Source organism: Papilio machaon, chromosome 13 (genome assembly GCF_912999745.1).
Source record: "Papilio machaon chromosome 13, ilPapMach1.1, whole genome shotgun sequence".
Classification (NCBI taxonomy): domain Eukaryota; kingdom Metazoa; phylum Arthropoda; class Insecta; order Lepidoptera; family Papilionidae; genus Papilio; species Papilio machaon.
This window is the reverse complement of record NC_059998.1, coordinates 6,433,466-6,447,632: the sequence shown is the minus strand read 5'-3', so window position 1 is coordinate 6,447,632 and position 14,167 is coordinate 6,433,466. Positions and strand designations below refer to the sequence as shown.

The window sequence follows — 14,167 nt, the reverse complement described above, 5'->3', positions numbered from 1 at the left end:
ACCGTAATTAGGTTTTGTATAAGATTATCAAATGATTAGATATTGAATTTTAATGATTAATATTTTATTTATTTCTTTTTAATTCTTCGTTAGTGATATATTCTTGAACGTATATTATAAATACTTGCAAAAGGTTAACGGATACATATAAATACGCTGATAAAATCGAAATGAAGTAAACATATACATAAATAAACAAGCTGTGAAAACTTGCATTCGACATAATCTTATATATAAAATTTCTATGTCACAATATTAGTTACCGTACTCCTCCGAAATTTTATATTCATACTAGCTGTGCCCGCGACTTCGTCCGCGTGAAATACTGTTTTCGAGCAGTATTTTTTTTTTGGCTTATTATTTTACCTAACCGACGTACTATTCATTGATGTATGGATGAAGAAAATCATAGAGAGAGGTGTGTCAGGTGTTCATTAGTCTCTGCCTACCCCTCTGGGTTACAGGCGTGATTTTTGTTGTTGTGGTAGTTTTTGACTTAAACTTATAAAAATTACAGCAACATATTAAACTTACAAAACATTCACATAAATATAATATATTCTCATATATAAACTTTCATTCCTTATTCCCTTTTGTAATATTGCACCGTTGAGGTAAAATTTTTGCAAACTTTAAATGTCATATTTATTTATTTCAAATTAGCAGCCTTAAAAATAAGTTTCAAGCTGCTAACTGTAAAAATGACGATAATTCTATACAAATTTCCACCCCCACTTTTAACCCCTTACAAACCCATTTTCGCGTGGAAAAGTAGTCTTTGTCCTTTCTCGGGGTGTAAACTAAATGTAAGTAAGGGTAACAGCAAAATACATTAAACAAAACATTCACCAAAACCTCACATATTCCCAAACAAAATTTCATCCCTTATTGTTATTTTGCACCCTTAATGGTTACATTTCTATAAAAAATGAATTTCAAATTTTTTTATATCAAATACGCAGCCTTAGAAAGAAGTTTCAAGCTTCTAAATGTAAAAATAACGATACTTACAAACAAATTACCACCCCCACTTTCAACCCCTTGCAACTCATTTTTCGCGCTAAAAAATAAACTATGTTCTTTCTGAGGCTCAAGACTAAATATAAGTAAGAGTAACAGCAAAACATATTAAACAAAACATTCACCAAAATCTAAAACATTCCCAAACAAAATTTCATCCCCTATTGTTATTTAGCACCCATGAGGGTAAAATGTTTTCAAACATTGAATTTCATATTTATTTATATCAAATTAGCAGCCTCAAAAATAAATTTTAAACTTGTAACTGTAAAAATGACGATACTTCCATAAAAATTTCCACCCCCACTTTCAACCCCTTACAAACCCTTTTTCGCGTTAAAATGTGCCCTATGTCCTCCCTCAGGCTCTAGACTAAATATTGGTAAGGGCAACAGCAAAACATATTAAACAAAACATTCACCAAAACCTCATATATCACTAAACAAAATTTCATCCCCTATTGTTATTTAGCACCCTTGGGGGTACAATTTTTACAAAAATATAATTTCATATTCATTTATATCAAATTAGCAGCCTTAAAATAAGTTTCAAGCTTGTAACTGTAAAAATGACGATAATTCCATATAAACTTTCACCCCCACATTCAACCCCTTACAAACCCTTTTTCGCGTTAAAATGTGCCCTATGTCCTTCCTCAGGCTCTAGACTAAAAATTGGTAAGAGTGGTAGCAAAACATATTAAACAAAACAATCACCAAAACCTCACATATTGCCATAAAAAATTTCACCCCCTATTGTTATTTAGCACCCTTGGGGGTAAAATTTTTACAAAAAAATTATTTCATATTTATTCATATCAAATTAGCTGCCTTAAGAATAAGTTTCAAGCTTCTAACTGCAAAAATGACGATAATTCCATACAAACTTTCACCCCCCCTTTCAACCCCTTACAACCCCTTTTTCGCGTTAAAATATAGCCTATGTCCTTTCTCAGGCTCTAGACTATCTGTGTACCAAATTTCATTTAAATCGGTTCAGTAGTTTTGGCGTGAAAGCGAGACAGACAGACAGACAGACAGACAGACAGACAGACAGACAGAGTTACTTTCGCATTTATAATATTAGTAAGGATTCAGTAGGTCTGAGAATCGGCTACTATCTATTTTTCATATCGCTATTAAGTTTTTTTTTAACTGCGCGCGGACGGAGTCGCGGTCGACAGCTAGTATACTATAATTGCACAAAATAACATATTATTTACCAAGTAACCTAACAACATTCTAATCAATGAACATTTGCAGGAGGCCATGTTACACATGTCACAATTACTATCGGATAAAAGTACATCTTTAAAAAGTATTTGAAAAAATAATTCGTATAAGAACGCCTTTCTATTATACAAGAGATCAGAAGGGATATACCCCAGGCGCGGCCTCTATCCAAATGTTTCCTATCGATTTAATTCGGACGAATTATCGCAGACAGTAAAGAGAGGAACTGAGTAATTTAGTAATTGTATCCACTAACAATGAATTAAATAGTAATCAATAGAACCGGGCCCCAGGCATGGACGGCGCCCTTAACACGCAACGATACGGGTACGACACGATTGATTGACAATAAACAAACATGTTAACAGTTTGAACTAACATACTAAGATAAACCTTTTGCTTAATTCATCACACTAAAATAATAATGATGTTTTGTTCTATTTAAGTTTCTATAGCCGAAATTTTATCTTAACGTGCTTTTGTGTATGTCTTATTATTCCCAGTAACATAACTACGATTTAGGTTTGAGATAAATTATTTCTAATTTATATTCGAGCAATGAATAGTTATGTTTAAACCTATTTTTTAATTACCGCAATACAATTATAAATAAGTAAATTAAATATAGTATTACCTAAAGCGAATAGTTTATCGTGGAGTATAAATAGAATGTAACGGATTCCAGATGCTATTGTTTTAAATGGTACAGTCAGCAGCGAAATTAGATTAACGAGTACGATATTTAAAAGCAAGTAACACTATTACAGAATAAACCACCATCGCTACTACGTCTCTAAATTAGAAAACCAGTCTTTCCTTTAAACAGTTATAAGTATTAAATTAGATACGATTAGAAAGCGTGTTTTGCAATCAGTACTAATATAAATAATACATTTTATGTATTTTTTGCTTGTAGTTAATATTTGAACAAGTATTTTTATTTATCAGAGTATATTTTATATTATGATTAATACATAATTATGGTAAAACTCTAACTAATATTATAAATGCGAATGTTTGTATGGATGGATGTTTGTTAGATGGTATCTCCAGATTGCTGAATGTATGTCGCTGAAAATAGCCATAAATGTAGAACACAGTCTGGAAGAATATATTTTTCTAATCCGCGATTGTGAAGCAAGTTTTATAGATATTAAAAAAAAAATTCAGTGTCTAACTGTATTTTCTTGTAGTGCTTAATTTGACAACTCTACTAGAATTTATAGGCATCTACTAAATATCGTATAACAGTTGTTTGTAAGGAGTGATCAACTTGGACTGGCTAAGCTAGGCTGTTGAACGCCGGAAATAGTACGAAATCGATGTGCTCATTACAGACAATTAGTTGAGTAGGTCGCGGTGTTCGCGTCTATAAGCAAATGCACGCCGTATGCAAAGTAACGTTACAATAACAGTGCTTTCTATTGTTAAGAAAAGAAAAAAATATTTTACATAACAATTGATGAATATCAAAGACAGAGCCTTTAATCGACGGTTGAGGAGACGCACAGAAAGACAATATTTCAAATCCACTTCTCCTTCCCATCCTAAGGGTGGGAAAGGAAAGAAGACTAAAATTAGGCCTCCGGCACCACACTAAACAGACGAAATGACTTGCACTTCACGTTGGACTTCTATGTGATCGATTAAAGGTAAGCAATGCATCTGCAATCGCAGATGTCTATGGGCAGCGGTCTCTTCGCCATTTCGGAGAATTCAGGTGGCCGCTTGCTCATTTGTCAGTTAATAAGATAAAAAAAACGAAATGATCGATGTAGGCTTTTTATAAATGAAACAATCATTATATTTACTGACTAATTCTTATTAGTTTTAATATTAAATTATAGTTAATAACTAATAAGTTATTATATTATATGTTCATGGAATTTTTTTATTTATAAGTTAGCAATAAATACGATCTAATTATAAATGACAATAATTTTGTAACGTCAGGTAATTTTCCTTTCTCTATATTCAAGTAGTAAATATATAAATAACTACGAAACTGTATAAAAATAATAAATAAAATATAAAACATGTTTCAAAGAGATATCGTGCAGTTTTGGTTTCTACAATATCTTGACTTGAAAGTCACTTTTTAATATTTATTTATATACTATGGTGGTGAACGTGAATTCATCGAAATAGCAAGGCGACCACTGCCAATGGACATCTGAAATTGCAAATCCGTTGCCTCAACGTAGAAGAGGACGCACCTTTCTGTGCGGATATTTTCCCTACTCCACAAAATCCACTTCCCTTCCTTCCATTTTCTTATAATGGGTGGGAAGGACACATGGACTAAAATTAGGCCTCCGCCACGCACACTAATCGGAAGGAACACGGAATTTTTCACTTCACGCTTGTCTTCTGTATGGACGTGGTATTTTAATGGTAGACACGTCTAAATCGTACATTCAACATTGTTGGTGCGAGATCTATTACTGTCAAAATCTTTAATTTTTAATGTATTTTGTACTTTAAAATAGACAAATTATCTGGAATCCGTTTCCGAATATATTAGTATAATGTCGCCTTAGAGTAAGTTAATATTTAATTCAGATGTATTTATATTGGTCCGGTTGCTGCAAGCGTGGATTGGTTAATACGATTAGTGTCAGTTCATTCCGTGTATTTACAATAATGAAGAAGGAAGGATAAATAAGTTTTAATGCATTTAGTTGCATTTAGACTAACTTCTCTACCCTGGTTCATTTCTTAATTAGAAACTGTTTGTTTATTTATATTGCCGATAAGTGAACTTTAACTAGAAATATAATTTTATGTCTCCATCATCAACACAGTATGAAATAGGTATGACCGTAATTTTTCACAAGCAAACATATGTCCGGTGTTATCAAATACTAGCTTTTACCCGCGACTCCGTCCGCGCGGAATAAAAAATAGAAAACGGGGTAAAAATTATCCTATGTCCTTTTCCTGGTTCTAAGCTACCTGCCCACCAATTTTCAGTCAAATCGATTGAGTCGTTCTTGAGTTATAAATAGTGTAACTAACACGACTTTCTTTTATATATATAGATAATAAGAGTTACGATAATTTTTGTACAGTTTAGTGAATCCAGTAGTCTGGGAGAAAACAGTCATGAAGTTGGTTACGCTCAAATTATTCATAATTAATAATTCAACTGAAATCCGTCTCAAAGTGGTTTACAAAAAAACTTGTTTAATGTAATTAAAAGCAAAAGTATCTAAAGTTTCATTGAAATAAATGCAGCAGTTAAAGGTGGACAGGCCGGGCTTATTATGGCCGCGAATTAAACAAAGTTCGCAATTAAGTTTGAAAAGATCAGCGCAGGTCCCACTCACCTACGTCGAATGAAAGCCTACTTTGCGCTAATCAACTTTGCGGACAGTTACCGAATGCACTCGCAACTTTAGAACACCGTCCGAGTCTCCAGCTCTTTATAGTATTACGCTAAATAACTGTACGACATTGTTGGACTTCGCAAGAGTTAATGGATCGCTCCTGTGCTTAGACTGTACAACTTTTATAGATAAGTACAATTGTGTTAAGAGTTAGAAATAGCATTGCAACGGCTCTTTATTATGGCTTTTAAAATTAAATTTTTTAGGAATCCCAACAAATTGAATAATATTAAATTATGAAATATTAAAACATGTCATACTAGTTATATTTAAAGTAATGTATATTATAATATTGAGGTTTTCTTCTAGCTCGAATAACTTTATCACAAATATGCATATGTATTAATATTTTCATATGTATTAATATTTTCATATGTATTAATATTTTCATTTTTACGCGGGGTGACAAGGTAAGGCAGTATTTTATAAAGGAAAAGAAAAAAAAACACACTTATAAAATGGCTTGCGTTATGCGCCTTTTTGCAAGGCAGACGAGTATGCCATTTCAAGGGGGGAGGGGGGGGGGCTAGAAACAACACTCACTTGGCGAATCTGCTAGCAAGTCCGCATCTTCCTGGGGCGGCGACTTGATGGATCCCGGCGAGAGCTTGACAGGCGCGTGCGGCGATGAATTCGAGCAGCTCGTCGAGCTGCAAGGAGCGCCGCTCGCGTGCGATGTCGTGATCGTGATCTCCCCGTTCGACGCAGCGAGCCTGCACCGTAACATACATAGCAATTATTTCTGCGCCTGTGTGTGGGTGCGTATGTGTGTGAATTATTTTGAAAAGTTGTTGGTATTGGCTGTTATTATGAGAGAAAGTTCTTTTGAATAACCTGTATAAATTAGTATAAAATAAGTTAAAACTTTTGTATTTATTACATTATTATCAGCTTGTATGCCTTTTAAGGCGTTCTCAAAAATAAATTTATTTGGTTTTGTTAATGTTTTAATATCCTTGGAAATGGCCTTTAAAGATAAACCGAATTGGTATCCCGTTCCAGAGTATGCCAAATTGACACTTTTTAATTGAAATGAGAATGTACATTATAGTTAAAATTTAGTTAGAGTATAGCAATAGCATATTGATTGTTGAAATAAACGAAGTTTAAGATGATAACTATAGAACATCAGATAATCACATAACAATTTAGCACACACCTGTACTTTCAGTTGGCACTAAATGTACAGTCACCAACAACAATACCAAAATATTTACAACTCGTTTATAACCTGGCGCACGTGCAAACACGTAAAACAATTCTATCTCATGAAAATAATATGAAAATGCACACCGACTAGGATAATTGTAACCTAATTAGGCAGTGCTGCATTTAACACGAGTGAGCCTCTTGTGACACAAGTTGACAACACAGAGATGCGTTGTCACGGGAACTCGGGAACTGCGAGCGGACCCTGGAACAGCGGGGGAATTCAGGAAGAGCGGATCTCAGCGTATCTCTGGGCAACAATGGTACAGTCGCGTCGGCGAGTGCGCGTCGTACAAATGAGGTGCGCATCATTAAGTGCGCGTTGCATTAGAGGTAATTGCGGGCTAATTAGGGCCTCATCCGTTGCGCATATAGCCGCACACAACGGTTCCTTAAACTTCACACGCTAGCCAATGTTGCAAATGTGTTTTTTTTATTACTAGGGGATACCTTTACGAAATGAAACAAGTTAATTTACTCGTGTGTGAAGTTTCTAGTAAACTCCGTAAACAACTTTTGCAGAAAAGTAAAGTTAATTCTGTTTTATTTCACATGATTTAAAAAAAATTGTCTGTATCATCAGCGTTTGTTCTGTTTAATCTCCGTAACGGCTGGACTTATTTTGACGGGACTTTTACTGGAAGGTAGTTTATAATTTCGGGAGTACTTTAGTAACGAAGTCGCGAACGATCGGTAGTTAAACCATCAGATTATTTCGCATTACATGTATCTATTTAATTAAATTGTTAAACGTAAAATGCGTTGCAGGCTTATTTAGCGAACGCAACCACTCACACACACTCGCATAGAATAAAAACACACACGCTTACGGGCGAAGTTCGTACGTACGAGCGAATGCACGCACACTAGTGCAGATAACATTAATTGTTCCTTCAATTTATCAACACGTAGGGCACTCGACGTCGGAACTACGCCTTTTCGAGATAATTATTTTGAAAATAATAACGGTTCGGTGGCGAATTTAATTACGAACTTATTTTCTTGTCATACATCGTGTGACCTTTGTATTTATGTAAGAGCTACCGAAGCACGCATATGTTTACAAAAGATGTTTTCGTATCTTTTTTTGCCTATACCAGCTAACATTGGTCAAGAATCTAACGTAAATTAGTAAGGTAACAATGTCGTTTCTAAACGTAACTTTCGAGCTTTTTAACGTAATTAAAAGTTAATACTATTGTTTATGTTAATCTAATACATATATAAAATTCTCGTGTCACAGTTTTCGTCACCGTACTCCTCCGAAACGGCTTGACCGATTCATGAAATTTTGTGAGCATATTCAGTAGGTCTGAGATTCGGCCAACATCTATTTTTCATAACCCCCCCCATTTTTTTTTTAACTGCGCGCGGACGGAGTCGCGGGCGACAGCTAGCTTTTTATAAAAACAAATGTGTGATTATTGATTAGAACTGCCGACATGTTTCTTTACAAGTATTTCGGCAATGCGAACTCATCGTTGTAAATAACTTTTGAAACTTACGTACCTCGAAGCAACGTTTAAAATACCTTCTTTTATTAAAGTCAATAATTGCCATTTAATAAACTTAAAGCAAACTCATAAAAGAACATGGAGAAATCATCTTGTCAGACTGTTTCGAGAAAATTCACTTAATTGCATATAATTATATACTACATCAATTGGTGATGATTAAATATTCCTTTTTATTTATAGCATTCTTCACTGACTCAGTATTTTATATAGTATACAAGAGTTCAAAAATTTATTTAAACAGTCCGGTTTCAAATCTCAGCCGATAAGATCGCATTACAAACGACGCAGTACTAATTGCGCAGCCGTCATCTGTAATTGGATATTTAGCGACAAAACTTTCGTATATTTGTAATTATTGCCTTAATTATTTATTTATTTATTATTAAAAGGCTATAACTGTAGATATAACATAGGGATGTTGTATACAATTTTTATGTGAGATTACATTTATGATGCAAAAACATAGATGGAATGTTTCATACAAGCTGGAAAACAAATCGAGGGCCGATTTTCGAAATGTCATTTGTATTGTAAGTAACTACACTGAAGGTATTTAGTTCCCGAACAAAAGGTCATATTTTTGCTTCACTTTTGTATCATCATCATACTAATATAAATGCGAAAGTTCAGATGAATGTATGGATGTTTGTTTGAAAGTATCTCCGGAACGGCTGAAAAGATCTTGATGAAATTTGGCATAAATGTAGAACATAGTCTGGAAGAACACAAAGGCTACTTATTTTATTTTTTTATTCCGCGCGGATGGGGTCACGTGCGACAGCTAGTAGGTTATAAATCTATGTGCAAATTTGTTTTTTGCCTATTATTCGAAAAAAAAATTAAGATAATTCTATGTTCTCGTATTTATTTTGGCAGTAAAATCCTACTGTTAGATGGCTCTGTCATTATTTTTGCAGTATAGTTATTGAATATTTGAAAAATGTGGGTTTTAATTGCTTTTTAAATTATTTTTCCGTGTATATTTCACATTTTAGAAAACTTATAAAGTTGATTATGGAAAAAAATTATGCGCCAAATAAAATTAAAAATAAATTGAGAAATTATGCTTGAATCGAAAAATGAAGTTTGATTTTATTTAAATGGGGTAATAAAATAACGAAAGCCCAAATATTGATTTTATTAGGAAGCGTGGAATGTACTAGTTAAAAAAATTGTAACTTCGTAAAAGCGATTCTGCCAGCGACTGCGACCGCGTCGAATTGAAAAAAAAAGTAGTCTATGTGCTATTTAGACAAAGTTTAGTTTATTTTTTAAAATTTACTTGCTGACATACATCCATCTATATATCTTTTCATCATCATCATCATCATCATCATCAGCTCTATATACGTCCCCACTGAGGGGCTCGGAGCCTACCCCAAATTAGGGATGGCCCAGTGCGGGTTGGTTGACTTAACACATATCATTGAATTTCTTCTCAGATATGTGCAGCATCACGATGTTTTCCATCATCGTAAGAAAGTCGGATAAATGTACACATGTAAATCGAAAAACACATTGGTACATGGCAGGATTCGGACCCAGGAAGTGCAGATTACAAATCAAGAGTTTAACCCCTGAGCCACCGATGCTCTTTATCTTTTATATTTACAATATTAGTAAGATTTAAATGCCTATTTCTACAATAGAAGTATATTATAGTGAAATACGTGAATCGTGTCTTCAAATGAAAAACTTGTAAAACACCGTGTAGCACCGTGTACGATGCACGTAATTAACTGATTACGGTAAGTTTCAACGAGTCTAATTAACGACAATGGGTTTGCGAGGGAAGTGTAATTGTGCGTAATTAGGGAATAATAGAACGCGACGTCATTAGTATTAGCTTAACCAGAAGATACTTCAACTTCTGCGCCCTTAAACTACTTCTAGAATCTTGAGTTATGTTACAAGGGTATACAGTCGAGGACGTTTATTTCCTACCCATTTCGTTGAAATATTATTTAATGGTATAATGCAATATAATGCAATATAATGGTCAAACAAGGATATCTGAACTGGTGAGAAAGGCGCTGCTATCGCGGTTGGAGGTGAGATTAAATATAAAACCTACTTAGACATAGAAAATCAAATTTAAAGTATATGACGTATATGAAGTATAATTTAAGTATAATGACATGATACCTACAGTATAAAGAGGATTTTATGATATTTTTGACATTGACAGGGCGGCGTTATTCAGATAGCCTTGTCGGGCTATAGGTCGAAAACTTGGTATGGTAACATACACATAAATGCTAAATTGTATCTCTTACTGTCACAGTTTCTATACCATAAGTGGGAAGTGAATTTAATTCCTATACTGTACTTTCGAGAGATCTTCATAAACTGTGTGTGGCATATAGTATGACTGAGACTGGTTGAATTATTTTAAAATGTAAAATAGCGCCATCTATCCAAATGTTTCCAAGTGAATTGAAACACAATTAATTTATGCAATTAAGTTGAAAATATATCCTTATGTTATTAGCATAAAGTCTTATTTATGTTATTATAAAACTATCAGCTGCTGGAAGATAAATAACATAGAAGAGACATAACATTTTATTAGCCATGTAATCAACATAACAATAAAAAAGTTCGCTGAAGTTTTTGTCATATTAAAAATCTAATAATTTGAATATAAAGACATATTTAACATTAAGACAATATTATTTCTAAATGAATATGTCAATATTAATGGCTGTCCTTGTGCACATACAATGAACTCAAAAAGCGGTTTCTTCGAAACTTTTTGCTAACGGTACGTTTCACAATGATTTAAACATTTTAATGCAACTTTAATAGACGTCAAATGACATACAATATTTATCTAGATTGTAGGCCAGCAGAAATGAGGTATTAAACTTAATTATGGATGCGAGAATTAATGCTTCCAACCAGTAATTATGAGGTCACATTAACTTAATGTCTTTGAAGTACTTACGCGCACACATATAAATTCAGTATAATGGATGCCGGGTACAATCGTCATCGAAAATTGTTATGTGACATTTGTATTTTTAGTAATAGAAATATGGGGCAAATGAGCGGATAGCCTTAGTTGATCCGAGCGCCATAGACATCGTAATTCCGGTGTTATAACGGTGAGAGTACACTCATTTATTGAAAGTCCTTATATCTTATATATCACAGTAAAAATGTTAATGTGAAATCTTTTATTTAAACTTAGATTCTCCAAATAATTATGTAAATTGTGATGATTAATGTTACAAGAGTTGATTATTTGTTTTTAAAAATTAATTGACATAAAATAATTTATGTAACTAAAACATTATTCATTCGCTTGTACCTGTTACATCGAGGGCGCTAAAATGCCCTTTAATCGCAACCGTTATATAGTTGTTTTTAGCGCGAATGTAATCTTTCTCCGTTTGGTACATTTAATAATTGGTTCGCTGTACCATAACATAACAGGCGTGCGTGTGATAAAATAAGCATTCGATTCAATAGGCCGGTCTAGACAAGGTTTTCGTCTGCAGTAATTAGATTTGAGATATCCTTGGACTAGATAAGAATGTATCACCAGCAATTCTTACATTATTAATATGTCTTTGTTAGTGTATTCTATTAAATTATGTGCACGAACTTGTTTAATTTTTATAATACTTTAACAAATGTCTCATTGCAATACTCGTATTGTTACTAAACTAGTTTACACTTGTAATGTCATCACTTAGTATGTTAAGTGTTCATTTAAACGTGTACGTGAAAACACACAAGGACCAATAAAAATACCTTCATTAATTTAAAGAATAATTTAGATCAGTTATTGACATTGTTTTCCATTTAATAATACGTTCACTGTTATAGTTAACTAGCGGTCGTCCGCGACTTCGTCAGCGCAGAATTAAAAAGGTAAATAAAGAAAAAAGTCTACAATACGTCCACTTTCATCAGCTATCTTTATGTTAAATCTCGTCAAAATCGGCCCAGCCATTTCGGAGATCACCCGGTACAAACGTGGACTAATAGAAACACAGGCAGATAGACAAAAATGTTATAAATTGGTTTTGCATCATCAGCAACGCAAATATATACTAAATACGTGTATATGTACTAAATATTATTTTTCGATATTACATACACTTTAATTTTATTAATATGTATTTAATTATATATTAGGTTTTCACTAGCGATATTCTTGTAAAAAAAAAAATTATCTCAGATTTTTCAAAGATAATGACATTTAGAATAATTTTGTGTACGTGTGATTCAGCATTTAGCTAGTTGTTTAAACATTGAATTATCGCACTTTATTTTGTTGCAAAAAGACTTACATTATCAAAGGTCACTTTTTTAAAGTTTATCGCTTTCACGTATACGTTGATCGGTTACTTATAATTAGGTACAGTCGTGGCATTAAGTGTTCGGATAATTACCTTAGCTACCGTGACGGTTAATCCTACAAGTAACGGTGATAAATATATCCCATGCTGAGTATTGTGTTTGAATATATTATCGCTTATAGATATTTGCACTTATTGTACTTATGCGTATAATTTATTTAACTGCTCTATTTACAGACGAACAACAGATTCTATGTTAATACTTAGTAATATATATAAGTGTGAAAGTTTTAAAGAATAGTCTCTTGACGCAACTAGTCGGAACTACACTCATTTCTGACTAATTTTAGGTATTAAGGGGTAAATAATTTTAATATCTAATACAAAGCTCTAGCATAAATTTAAATCACCGGCGAAAATGCGTGTGTTTCGGACTCAGGGTTGCGTCGCGCCTTTTTGGACTTTTACGAAACATTTTTAAAAATTAAGATATATTTGATATGTATTCGTTTTGAAGGTTTTTCCTTGTTCGTTTTTTATACAAAATTTATAATTTATATTAAAAATTAGTAGATATTATAAATGCGAATTTTAGATAGATGGATAAATGGATTTTTGTTTGAAGGTATCTCCGGAACGACTCAAAGGATCTTGATGAAATTTGACAAAGATGTAGAACATAGTCTGGAAAAACACCTAGGATTATGACGTTTTTTAAAACGCGCAGATGGATACACGGGCGATAGTTAGTTGTAAATAAAAGCTATCAAAGATTTCACCACATAATCAATTTTGTTGCAACATTCATTAACATTAACGTCGTCATATTAATTCTATTATACGATTGTTTTTTTATTCAACATTCATTACAACGTCGATATGTTATTAGTGAATAATAAGCGGTTTTTATAACCACTTATTTTATTTTATTATCGCGTGACATTAAATTAAATCCGTGGTTTATACGTTTGTACTATTAAATAATGAAATCAATAAATATTCAGTCGGTACTGCAATTAGGTGATTGAGAATCATTTAAAAAATACATTTAAAAAAACTCTGAAAGTTAATTTATAAAGGTTTTGGAACTAGAGAGCTCAATCAAGATATTTAAGTGAAATTACATTATACTATAATAGTTTTTGTCTACGAGTTCATGTTGCGGAATTTAAAAAAAAAGTCAATAAGTAGCCCATGTCTTCATCCAGACTATGTTCTATATTGATGTCAAATTTCTTCGAGATCCGTTAAGCCGTTCTGGAAATAACTTCAAACAAACATCCATCTAAACATTTGCATTTATAATATTAGACAGAAGTAAGATTTCAAAGCTTCTCTCAATATTAATCAGAAAATCATGTTCTGTTCTGCATAATTCTTTGTCTATTTTCATACGTTTTAGTATAAATAAAACTTATATAAACGATTAATATTATTTAGTATAACCTACTTAATATAAAATTAAATGTAAAATAAAAAAATCCTATTAA

General features: G+C 32.8%; 1 protein-coding gene across 8 annotated transcripts in view; it reads right to left on the bottom strand.

Annotated features, from left to right (window-relative positions):
- LOC106720967 (POU domain, class 6, transcription factor 2) overlaps positions 1-14,167 on the bottom strand; it is a 123,806-nt gene that overhangs the window by 13,136 nt on the left and 96,503 nt on the right. For all 8 annotated transcript variants that reach the window (XM_045680458.1, XM_045680462.1, XM_045680461.1 and 5 more), the window contains one exon: positions 6,185-6,354. In XM_045680458.1, the coding sequence (XP_045536414.1) occupies positions 6,185-6,354 (170 nt within the window). The remainder of the gene's footprint in view (positions 1-6,184; positions 6,355-14,167) is intronic.